A 12,254-nucleotide genomic window follows, 5' to 3' on the forward strand; every position below is an offset into this window, starting at 1 on the left:
GCCCGGTGCTCCGCTCGCGGAGGCGCTAAGGCGGCAGGTTTATCTCACTTGAGACCTTTCAAGGAAAGGTCCTTTTGCATCTTCTCCGGGCTCCGGCGCAGCAGGCCTCAGGGGCGGGCACTCGCAAGAACGCGGCATCCTGGCTGGTGGCCAAGTCACCAAAACTCAGAACCCAGCGTCCCAGAATTGCTGAGAGCCAGCACCGCACTGAGGCCCGGGAGCGCCACGCGCCCTCCACCCAGCGAGGCGGGCGGGCCGCGAGGGGCGGGGCCTCGGGACTCCGCCCACGCCTCCGTCTCCTCCTCGCTCCGCCGCAGTCGGCCGACACCACACGAGTCGGGAAGCCGCCGCAGCCACCTCTAAGGAGCCGGCTAGGAGCAAGAGCCGACAGCGAGCTTGCGAGCCACCGCCGCCGCCATGGGGAGCCGCGTGTCGCGGGAAGACTTCGAGTGGGTCTACACCGACCAGCCCCACGCCGACCGGCGCCGGGAGATCCTGGGTGAGGGCCAGCGGGCGCCCCGTTATGTGCGTGCGCGGCCTCCCGGCGCCGGGGCGCGCTCTCCCCTCGCGGGCCCTGCGCGGCCGTGGGTGCCGGAGGCCCGTTAGCAGCCCGCTCCCCGCCGCGTCCCGCCGCCGCTGGGGCCGCCAGCCCGCGGGTCAGCGCGGGAGAGGCTGGGCGAGGCGCGGGGGAGGGACGGGTCCTCGGGGCCGCGCAGCTCCGACCCTTCCGCGAAGAAGCGCAGGCGCGTCCCGAGCGCGGGAGTCCCCGTCAGGCCCACGCCGGCCGGTTGGGGCGAAGGGTGCCCCCGGCTGCGCCAGCTTTGGGTTAGATCCTTGCGCTGGACGATTCCTGTGCCCTCAGGTGGGCGCCCTTTCCTCTCCCTCCTCTCCCTCCTCCCGCTCCGCCAGAGCAGGCCGAGGTGAGCGTGTGCCGGCGCCAGGGCTGCCCGAGTGCGGGGCAGGGTGTGGTCCTCGGCATCCCGGGGCCTACCCGTGAGCCCGGCTCACGGTGTCGGGCGCTAGCGGGCAGTACTGGCGGGGGCGGCCGCAGTCCCGGCCTCGGGCCCGGGGAGGGGGCCGGCGACCCTCCCTATGCCCCCTGGGGCTTCTTGGACTGGATGGGCCCTGATCATTTCACGCCGCTTGTCCCGTTGATCCTCACGACAAGCCTGGGACGTAAGAACGGCGGATTCGTAGACATATTTAATCCATCTCGGTTTTGTGGATGAAAAGACTGAAAATGGAAGACTTGCCAAATAGGGAAAATACGTGGCATGGCCTGCTGGTGCCCTGACAGCTTATTGAGAGCACTTAACTCTCCAGAGGATTTGGCCTTTCTGTGTTACATAGAGAATGCTCATCTCTCCCAGGCTACTCCTAATATACTAGGGATTGCGTGGAATGCTTTACAAACATTACCCAATTTCATCCTCCTGGTAATTCTACTAGGTTGGTATTATCGCTGTTTTAAAAAATGAAATAAGAACGCGTGACTGAATGCTAAAGAGATTCTAATGCTCATTCGGTTGCCTCTTCCAGAGCACGTGTTTGGTTTTTTTTTTTTTGTTTGAGATGAGTCTCACTCTGTTGCTCAGGCTGGAGTGCAGTGGGGAGATCTCTACTCGCTGCAACATCTGCCTCCTGGGTTCAAGAGATTCTCCTGCCTCAGCCTCCTGAGTAGCTGGGATTACAGGCGCCCACCACCGCGCCTGGCTAACTTTTGTATTTTTTTTAGTAGAGACAGCGTTTCACCATGTTGGCCAGTCTTGTCTCGAACTCCGGACCTCAGGTGATCGATCTGGCCTCCCAAAGTGCTGGGATTACAGGCGTGAACTACCGTGCTCGGCCAGAGCATGAGCTTTCTTTTTTTTTTTTTTTTTTGAGACAAGAGTCTCGCAGTGTCACCCAGGGTGGAGTGCAGTGGCACGATTTCATCTCACTGCGATCTCCGCCTCCCAGGTTCACGCCATCCTCCTGCCTCAGCCTCCCGAGTAACTGGGACTAAAGGCGCACGCAGCCACGCCCGGCTGATTTTTTGTATTTTTAGTAGAGACGGGGCCCGTTTTAGCCAAAATGGTCTTGATCTCCTAACCTTGTGATCCGCCCACCTCAGCCTTCCAAAGTACTGGGATTACAGGCGTGAGCCACCGCGCCCGGCCGATCACGAGCTTTTTAACCTATGCTGTTTCTTCAAAAATTGAGGAAACGGTAGCTCAGGCCTGTAATCCCAGCACTTTGGGAGGCCGAGGTGGGAGGGTTGCTTCCGCCCAGGAGTTGAGACCATGGTCACGGTAGCTCAGGCCTGTAATCCCAGCACTTTGGGAGGCCGAGGCGGGAGGATCGCTTCAGCCCAGGAGTTGAGACCATCCTGAGTAACACAGTGAGACCCCCCATTTACACACACGCGCAAAATTTTTTTAAATCGAGGAAACAAGTAGTGAGTTGAACAGGAGACATTATTTCTTATATACAGTATTTCATTAGATTTTCTTCTCAACATTCATTTGCCCAGTGAAAAGAAAAAGCGAGTAGCTGGGACCACAAGCGCATACCACTATGCCCGATTGATTTTTCTGTTTTTTTGTAGAGATGGGTTTCTCCGTGTTGCCCAGGCTGGTCTTGAACTCCTGGGCTCAAGCAGTCCGTCCGCTTTGGCCTCCCAAAGTGCTGGGATTTTAAAGGCGTAAGCCCCTGCACCCTGTAAATTTCGATTCTTGAATCCCCTTCCTCCTTTCCTTCCTCCCCTAGGCTCCATTAGAGACAGGTCTTGCTTTGTTACTTAAGTTGGAGTGCAGTGGCTGTTCACAGGCATGGTGATCACGGCAGCCTGCGCTCAAGTGATGGGCATACCTCAGCCTGCCAGTAGTAATTTGTTTGGCAAATCACCTACACATGCTTGATATGAGATAGCATGATACTTTTTTTTTTTTTTTTTTGAGACGGGGTCTCATTCTGTCACCCAGGCTGGAGTGCAGTGACCCAATCTCGGCTCACTGCAAACTCTGCCTCCCGGGTTCAAGCAGTTCTGCCTGCCCCAGCCTCATGAGTAGCTGGAATTACAGATGCCTGCCACCACACCTGGCTAAGTTTTTCTACTTTTATTTTTAATAGAGACATGGTTTTGCCACATTGGCCAGGCTGGTCTCAAACTCCTGACCTCTGATGATCTGCCTGCCATGGCCTCCCAAAGTGCTGGGATTACAGGCATGAGCCACCCTGCCAGGCACATATGATACATTTTTTTTTTTTTTTTTTTTTTTTTTTTTTTTTTTTTTTGAGACGGAGTCTCGCTCTGTCACCCAGGCTGGAGTGCAGTGGCCAGATCTCAGCTCACTGCAAGCTCCGCCTCGGGGTTCACGCCATTCTCTGCCTCAGCCTCCCAAGTAGCTGGGACTACAGGCGCCCGCCTCGTCGCCCGGCTAGTTTTTTGTATTCTTTAGTAGAGACGGGTTTCACCGTATTAGCCAGGATGGTCTCGATCTCCTGACCTTGTGATCCGCCCGTCTCGGCCTCCCAAAGTGATTACAAGCTTGAGCCACCGCCCCGGCCCATATGATACATTTTATCAATGCCTTGTCTATACGTTACATAGGAATAATCTGGTGTCCTACCTGTGTAAAAACCAACTCTGGAATACTGAAGCTGAGCTATTTAATATTCTGAAAATCAGGACGGGTGTGGTGGCTTTTGCCTTTAATCCTAGTGCTTTGAGAAGCTGAGGCAAGAAGATCTCTTGAGGCCAGTTCAGAACAGCCCCATCTCCATGAAAAATTAAAAAATTAGCTAGGCGTGCATGCCTGTGTTGTGCTACTCAGAAGGCTGAGGCAAGAGGAACACTTGAACTCAGGAGTTTGAGACCAACCTGGGCAACATGGTGAAACCTTTCCCTCTCTCTAAAAAAAAAAAAAAAATTCAATTAGTGGGGCATGGTGGCATGTGCCTGTGATTCCAGCTACTCAAAAGGCTGAGGTGGGAGGATCACTTGAGCTGGGGAGGTAGAGGCTGCAGTGAGCCGTGATTGCCTCACTGCATTCCAGCCTGGGCAAAAGAGTGAGACTGTCTCAAAAAAAAAAGAGATGAAGGAAGTAAGAAGGTGCTGATTAATACCTCACACTGAGCCTTTTTTCCTCCACAAACTTATCACTGAGCCATTTCACTTGGAAAGTAAAAGGACTACGTATTTCTCAATGAAAGTACGTTTTCCATGCAGGTGTAAATACCAGTGTTCCGTTTCAGGGTGGGAGATGGAATAACCTGTAGAAAGAGAAGAATCTTTAGATTTGTTTAAATTATACACAAATGATAAGAGATCTTATGGCCAGGCGCGGTGGCTCAAGCCTGTAATCCCAGCACTTTGGGAGGCCGAGACGGGTAGATCACGAGGTCAGGAGATCGAGACCATCCTGGCTAACACGGTGAAACCCTGTCTCTACTAAAAAATACAAAAATCTAGCCGGGCGAGGTGGCGGGCGCCTGTAGTCCCAGCTACTCGGGAGGCTGAGGCAGGAGAATGGCATGAACCCGAGAGGAGGAGCTTGCAGTGAGCTGAGATCCGGCCACTGCACTCCAGCCTGGGTGACAGAGCAAGACTCCGTCTCAAAAAAAAAAAAAAGAGATCTTTCTGAAAGTGTTCAGTTTTTTGGCAGGGGAGGGAAGGGGCCTGATAGAACAACCAACATTTGTACACTTTAAGTTTACATTTAGAGTTCACATTAAAAGTTCATTTATAAGGTATCTCTTTGAAATTAGTGAGGATGAGCTGGACTGGGTGTCTCATGGCTGTAATCCCAGTCCTTGGGTGGCTGAGGCGGGCAGGTCACCTGAGGTAAGGAGTTCAAAACCAGCCTGGCCAACATGGTGAAACCCCGTCTCTATTAAAAATACAAAAATTAGGTGGGCGTGGTGGCGGGCGCCTGTAATCCCAGCTACTGGGAAGGCTGAAGCAGGAGAATTGCTTGAACCCAAGAGGCAGAGGTTGCAGTGAGCCGAGATCGCACCATTGCACTCCAGCCTGGGCAACAGAGCAAGACTCCGTCTGAAAAAAAAGAATAAATCACAAGAAATGCTTCCTTCACTGCTGTGCTTTCTCAGTGATACAGTTTTTTAATGTTTTATTTTTTGAGACCGAGTCTCACTGTGTTGCCCAGGCTGGAGTACAGCCTAAATTCTTGGGCTCAAGTGATGCTCCCACTTCAGCGCCCCAAGTAGCTGGGACTACAGGCTTGTGCCACCTCACCTCAGCTAATGTTTTTTTATTTTTGGTAGAAATAGTCTCTGTTGCCCAGGCTGATCTTGAACACCAGGCCTCAGGCAGTCTTCATGCCTCAGCCTCCCAAAGTGCTGGGATTAATGGTGTGAGCCACAGCAGCTGGCCAATAGCTTTGTTGAGATTATAATTCAACTATCATGATTTATTCATTTAAAGTGTACAGTTCAGTATTTTTTTGGTATATTCACAGAGTTATGCAGCTGTCACTACCATGTAACTTTAGAACATTTCATCATCACAAAAAGAAACCCTGTACTCATTAGCAGTCCCTCATATCCCCTACTTCTACCTAGATAACCACTAATTTACTTTGTGGTCTATAGATTTGCTGATTCTGGACATTTCATATACATGAAATCATAAAATACATGATCTTTTATGATTGGCTTTCACTTAGCATAATGTAACATTTTTTAATTTTTAATTTTTTTCTTTTTTTTGTAGAGACAGGGTCCTGTTATGTTGCCCAGGCTGATCTTGAATTCCTGGGCTGAAGCGATCCTCCTGCCTTGGCCTCTCAGAGTGCTGGCATTATAGGTGTGAGCCACTGCACCCAGCCATTAGCATAAGATTTTAGCTGGGCACAGTGGCATGCTCCTGGAGTCCCAGCTACTAGGGTGAGTAAGGCAACAGGATCACTTGAGTCCAGGAGTTTGAGGCTGTAGTGAGCTCTGATGGCACCACTGTACTTCAGCCTGAGTGACAGAGGTAGACCCCTTTTCTAAATATAAATATTTTAAGGTTCATTCATGTTGTAGCACGTGTCAGTGTGTCATTCCTTTTTGTGGCTGAATAATATTCCTTTGTATGGATATACCAGGTGTTCAACATTTTGAGGAACTGCTCTACAGTTTTCCAAAGCAGCTGCACCATTTTACATTCCCACCAGCAGAGTATGAGGGTTCTAATTTCTCCACATCCTTGTTTTTACCTACCTTTTTTTTATTATAGTCATCCTAGTGAGTGTGAAGTGGTATCTATGGTTTCAGTTTGCACTTTCCTAATGACTAATGATGTTGAGCATCTTTCCTGTGTTTCTTGACTGTTTCCATATCTTTTGGAGAAATGTATTTTGAGATCCTTTGCCCATTTTTTAATTGGATCATTAGTTGTAAGAGTTCTTCATATATTCTGGATATAGGTCCCTTGTGAGATACATGATTTGCAAACATAACCCCGCTTCTGTGGATTATCTTTTTCACTTTCTTGACAGTATTATTTGCAACAGAAAAGTTTTTGATGCAGTCCAATTTCTCTGTTTTCTTTTGTCACTTGTGCTTGTTATAGTATCTGAGGAACCACAAAGGCCATGAAGATTTATTCGTTTTCTTATCAGAGTTTTATAGTTTTCTTTTTTTTTTTTTTTTTGAGACGGAGTCTCGCTCTGTCGCCCAGGCTGGAGTGCAGTCGGTGGCGCCATCTCGGCTCACTGCAAGCTCCGCCCCCCGGGTTCATGCCATTCTCCTGCCTCAGCCTCCCGAGTAGCTGGGACTACAGGCGCCCACCACCTCGCCCGGCTAGTTTTTTTTTGTATTTTTTAGTAGAGACGGGGTTTCACCATGTTAGCCAGGATGGTCTCGATCTCCTGACCTCGTGATCCGCCCATCTCGGCCTCCCAAAGTGCTGGGATTACAGGCTTGAGCCACCGCGCCCAGCCTATAGTTTTCTTATAAATTTGGGTCTGTGATCTGTTTTGAGTTCATTTTTGTGTATGGTGTGAGGTAGGGGTCCGAATCCATTCTTTTGCCTGTTGCTAACAAGTTGTTTTGGCACCATTTGTTGAAAGGACTGTTCTTTCCCTGTTTGTATTGGCAGCCTGTGGTATTGGTTTTTATATACTATTACAACTTTGGGAAAATTCAGTACAGAATTACTTGGAGCATGTTGATTTGTCTGAGAGGACTGTGAATACCAGTTCCATGATTTTAGGATAACTACAAAATGCATATTATATTCTATCCTTTGTCAGATGTGTTAATTTAATTGTTTTATATAAGGTAAGAATGCTGTACCTCTGTCTAAACACAGAAATAACACACATTTTAATACAAAAAATGTGGAACATGGGCCGGGCGCGGTGGCTCAAGCCTGTAATCCCAGCACTTTGGGAGGCCGAGATGGGTGGATCATGAGGTCAGGAGATCGAGACCATCCTGGCTAATACGGTGAAACCCCGTCTCTACTAAAAAATACAAAAAACTAGCCGGGCGACGAGGCGGGCGCCTGTAGTCCCAGCTACTCGGGAGGCTGAGACAGGAGAATGGCGTGAACCCGGGAGGCGGAGCTTGCAGTGAGCTGAGAGCCGGCCACTGCACTCCAGCTTGGGTGGCAGAGCAAGACTCCATCTCAAAAAAAAAAAAAAAAAAAAAAAATGTGGAACTTCTAAAAGTTTGAGGCTAAATTTTCCTGCATAAATTTGCAAATGTTTGTGACATATTTCGTAACTTTACTAGTAGAATCCTTCCCTGTGTTTTTAGTATTAACTAAAGTCTCTAGTAAAGGGAATATTATTTGCAGAACAAATTTAATGTGTTAGTTTAATGAGTGTTAATTTAATTATAATTGCTAAACTATTATATACTTTTCTTAGTTCCTGTTTTTTTGTTTTTTCTTTACAGCAAAGTATCCAGAGATAAAGTCCTTGATGAAACCTGATCCCAATTTGATATGGATTATAATTATGATGTTTCTCACCCAGTTGGCTGCATTTTACATAGTAAAAGACTTGGACTGGAAATGGGTCATATTTGGGGCCTATGTGTTTGGCAGTTGCATTAACCACTCAATGACTCTGGCTATTCATGAGATTTCCCACAATGCTGCCTTTGGCAACTGCAAAGCAATGTGGAATCGCTGGTTTGGAATGTTTGCTAATCTTCCTATTGGGATTCCATATTCAATTTCCTTTAAGAGATATCACATGGATCATCATCGGTACCTTGGAGCTGATGGCGTCGATGTAGATATTCCTACCGATTTTGAGGGCTGGTTCTTCTGTACTGCTTTCAGAAAGTTTATATGGGTTATTCTTCAGCCTCTCTTCTATGCCTTTCGACCTCTGTTCATCAACCCCAAACCAATTACTTATTTGGAAGTTATCAATATCGGGGCCCAGGTCACATTTGACATTTTAATTTATTACTTTTTGGGAATTAAATCTTTAGTCTACATGTTGGCAGCATCTTTACTTGGCCTGGGTTTGCACCCGATTTCTGGACATTTTATAGCTGAGCATTACATGTTCTTAAAGGGTCATGAAACTTACTCATATTATGGGCCTCTGAATTTACTTACCTTCAATGTAGGTTATCATAATGAACATCATGACTTCCCCAACATTCCTGGAAAAAGCCTTCCACTGGTAAGTAAAGAATTTGATACATATTCTAATTTCATTTTTTTTATTTGTTTTTTGAGACTGTGTCTTGCTCAGTCACCCAGGCTGGAGTGCAGTGGCACGATCTCGGCTTACTGTAACCTCCACCTCCTAGGTTCAAGCGATTCTCGTGCCTCAGTCTCCCAGGTAATTGGGATTACAGGCGCATGCCACCATGCCCAGCTGATTTTGTATTTTTAGATGGAGTTTCACCATGTTGGCCAGGCTAGTATTTTGTCAGTCCAAGCTGCTCATAAAAAAAAAAAAAAAAAAAAAAAGCAAGAGTATAAATACTGCATCTTCCAGCCTAATTTTACAAAGGGTTCACTCTTGGGTGATTAAAGTGGTTACACTTAGGATTTATTTTTAATTTTTTTTTTTTTAGAGACAGGGTCTTGCCCTGTCACCTAGGCTAGAGTGCAGTGGTGCGATAGCTCACTGCAGCCTCAACTCCTGGGTTCAAGCGATCATCCCACCTCAGCCTCCTGAATAGGCAGGACTATAGGCACGTGCCACCCCACATGGCTAATTTTTTATTTTTTGTAGAGGCAGAGTCTTGCTATGTTGCTCAGGCTGGTCTCAAACTCCTGGATTCAAGTGATCCTCCTGCTTCAGCCTCCCAAGTAGCTAGGACTACAGGCACATGCTATGACAGGCTAATTTTTAAAATAATTTCTTTTAATCCTCCAAATGGTTTATTTAAATTTTTAAATGTTTTTGTAGAGATGGGGTTTCCTGGATGGGTGCAGTGGCTCACGCCTGTAATCCCAGCACTTTGGGAGGCCTTGGTGAGTGGATCATCTGAGGTCAGGAGTTTGAGACCAACCTGGCCAACATAGTGAAACCCTGTCTCTACTAAAAATACCAAAAAATCAGTTGGGCATGGTGGCAGGCACCTATATGTAATCGGGAGGCTGAGGCGGGAGAATCGCTTGAACCCTGGCAGCAGAGGTTGCAGTGAGCCAAGATCGTGCCACTGCGCTCCAGCCTGGGTGACAGAGCGAAACTCCGTCTCAAAAAAAAAGAGAGATGGGGTTTCCCTGTGTTTCCCAGGCTGGTCTCAAATTCCTGGGCTCAAATGATTCTCCTGCCTTCCAAAATGCTGGGATTATACGTACGAGCCACTGTGCCCATCCAGATAGTTATTTAACTTGAGATGTAGCAACATTTTTAACTTGAGATGGCAGAATTGCATACTTGATAAAGCTTACCTTTTTTTTTTTTTTTTTGAGGTGGAGTCTGTCACCCAGGCTGGAGTGCAGTGGCACAATCTCAGCTAACTGCAACCTCCACCTCCCGGGTTCACGCAATTCTCCTGTCTCAGCCTCCTGAGTTGCTGGGACTGCAGGCGCATGCCACCATGTCTGGCTGATTTTTTTGTTATTTTTAGTAGAGATGGGGTTTCACCATATTGGTCAGGCTGGTCTTGCACTCTTGACCTCAGGTGATTCACCCGCCTTGGCTTCCCAAAGGGATTACATTTGTGAGCCACCACCCCCAGCCAACTGCTTAATTTCTATCTAATTAGCATGCCACAATTTATTTGTAACTATTTGTAAGTTCCTGGATGGCAGGGATCAGATGTTGCCTTTATATTCTACGGTGTCATCCATGCAGTACATTCTTTAATAATATCAAGTTAATCTAATTGCATGTATTTGTTGTTAATTTTACAAATAAGCCAGGAATTTAGTCCCTTGGAACGTGATGGAAGAGAGTCCTAGAGGGTCGAGTGTATTCAACTGCTGGTGAAATGTAGACTGCTGTTTGTTTAGAATTCCCTCTGCTGCTGCTGCTGCTTTTATTTTTTTAAGAGAGAGGAGGGAGGCAGGTCTCATGGTTTCCCTTCTCAGTGTTTGTATCAGCCATTCATCAGTCATCTTTGAAAGAACCCAGTAATACTCATTTTTCATCTTGCTGTATTTTTTTCCCTTCTAGGTGAGGAAAATAGCAGCTGAATACTATGACAACCTCCCCCACTACAATTCCTGGATAAAAGTACTGTATGATTTTGTGATGGATGATACAATAAGTCCCTACTCAAGAATGAAGAGGCACCAAAAAGGAGAGATGGTGCTGGAGTAGATATCATTAGTGCCAAAGGGATTCCTTTCCGAAACTTTTGATGATAAAGTGGAAGTTTTGCATTATTAAACTTGAGACCAGGGATGCTTAGAAGCTCCCCTGGCACAATTTCAGAGTAAGAGTTCAGTGATATCAAGAAATGAATCTGGCTTTTAAACAGTCAGCCTGACTATACCGCTCGGCTTCACTCACAGGAAACTTGTGACTTGTGTATTATCGTCATTGAGGATGTTTCACTCATGTCTGTCATTTTATAAGCATATCATTTTAAAAGCTTTTAAAAAGCTATTTCGCTGGGCACGGTGGCTCATGCCTGTAAATCCCAGCACTTTGGGAGGCCAAGGTGGGTGGATCACCTGAGGTCAGGAGTTTGAGACCAGCCTGGCCAACATGGTGAAACCCCGTCTCCACTAAAAATGCAAAAATTAGCTGGGCATGGCAGCGCATGCCTGTAATCCCAGCTACATGGGAGGCTGAGGTGGGAGAATTGCTTGAACCCAGGAGGCGAAGGCAGAGGCTACCGTGAGCCAAGATTGTGCCACTGTACTCCAGCCTGGGCGACACAGCAAGACCCCATCTCAAAAATAAATATATATATTAAAAAAAAGCTATTTCTAGTTTATTTCACTATAAAGTTTTGCTTTATTAAAAAGCTAATAAACAGCTATTAATCACAGTGTGTTAGTATTTGTTACATTTTTGTATTTCACTATCTTTATTACATTTTTGTATTTCACTATCTTTATAATATGGTAACCTGGGTACTGGGGGAACTTTAAAATTTCATCTCAAAAATAATTTTTAAAAAGCCTGAGATACGATATAGCATAAAAGATTGGATGAAAATATATTTCACCGTAAGCTGAATTGCTCATTTAAAAATTTTAGCTATCATGGCCGGGCGTGGTAGCTCAAGCCTGTAATCCCAGCACTTTGGGAGGCCGAGACAGGCGGATCACGAGGTCAGGAGATCGAGACCATCCTGGCTAACACGGTGAAACCCCATCTCTACTAAAAATACAAAAACTTGGCCGGGCGCGGTGGCTCAAGCCTGTAATCCCAGCACTTTGGGAGGCTGAGACGGGCGGATCACGAGGTCAGGAGATCGAGACCATCCTGGCTAACACGGTGAAACCCCGTCTCTACTAAAAATACAGAAACTAGCCGGGCGAGGTGGCAGGCGCCTGTAGTCCCAGCTACTCGGGAGGCTGAGGCAGGAGAATGGCGTAAACCCGGGAGGCGGAGCTTGCAGTGAGCTGAGATCTGGCCACTGCACTCCAGTCCGGGCGACAGAGCGAGACTCCGCCTCAAAAAAAAAAAACAAAAAATTTAGCTATCATATATGGGACTCGAATTAGACACTGTTGAATCCTGTACAGCCTTACTCATAAATAAAGTACTTACTGAATTTCCACCATTCAACTTCATGTTTCAGATGTGTTGACTCTCACATTAGAAACTGCTCAATTGATAAAGACTTTCATGTTATTTCACTGCAGTGGGAACTGGCTGTGGTCTCATGGT

The 12,254-nt window shown here is 47.1% G+C and overlaps 1 protein-coding gene across 2 annotated transcripts; it reads left to right on the plus strand.

Moving 5' to 3' along the window:
• Nucleotides 1-251: 251 nt before the first annotated feature.
• On the plus strand, nucleotides 252-11,406 carry DEGS1 (delta 4-desaturase, sphingolipid 1). 2 transcript variants are annotated; one of them, XM_033199663.1, is made up of 3 exons: nucleotides 252-499; nucleotides 7,888-8,630; nucleotides 10,584-11,406. In XM_033199663.1, exons 1-3 carry the CDS (start codon nucleotides 418-420, stop codon nucleotides 10,728-10,730), a joined length of 972 nt encoding a protein of 323 aa, XP_033055554.1. In that variant the 5' UTR covers nucleotides 252-417; the 3' UTR covers nucleotides 10,731-11,406. The 2 variants fall into 2 exon arrangements, with proteins under 2 accessions (XP_033055554.1, XP_033055555.1); XM_033199664.1 differs by lacking the exon at nucleotides 252-499 and adding an exon at nucleotides 672-862.
• Nucleotides 11,407-12,254: the final 848 nt, after the last annotated feature.

The sequence above is a fragment of the Trachypithecus francoisi genome, unplaced genomic scaffold (genome assembly GCF_009764315.1).
Source record: "Trachypithecus francoisi isolate TF-2019V2 unplaced genomic scaffold, Tfra_2.0 Lachesis_group5, whole genome shotgun sequence".
Classification (NCBI taxonomy): domain Eukaryota; kingdom Metazoa; phylum Chordata; class Mammalia; order Primates; family Cercopithecidae; genus Trachypithecus; species Trachypithecus francoisi.

Bases quoted from the DNA above. Each gene is read 5' to 3' on its own strand.
- DEGS1 (XM_033199663.1), top strand. From the start codon at position 418: ATGGGGAGCCGCGTGTCGCGGGAAGACTTCGAGTGGGTCTACACCGAC. The intron at 500-7,887 runs GTGAGGGCCAGC...TTTTCTTTACAG, and splicing joins CCGGCGCCGGGAGATCCTGG to CAAAGTATCCAGAGATAAAG. The intron at 8,631-10,583 runs GTAAGTAAAGAA...TTTCCCTTCTAG, and splicing joins CTGGAAAAAGCCTTCCACTG to GTGAGGAAAATAGCAGCTGA.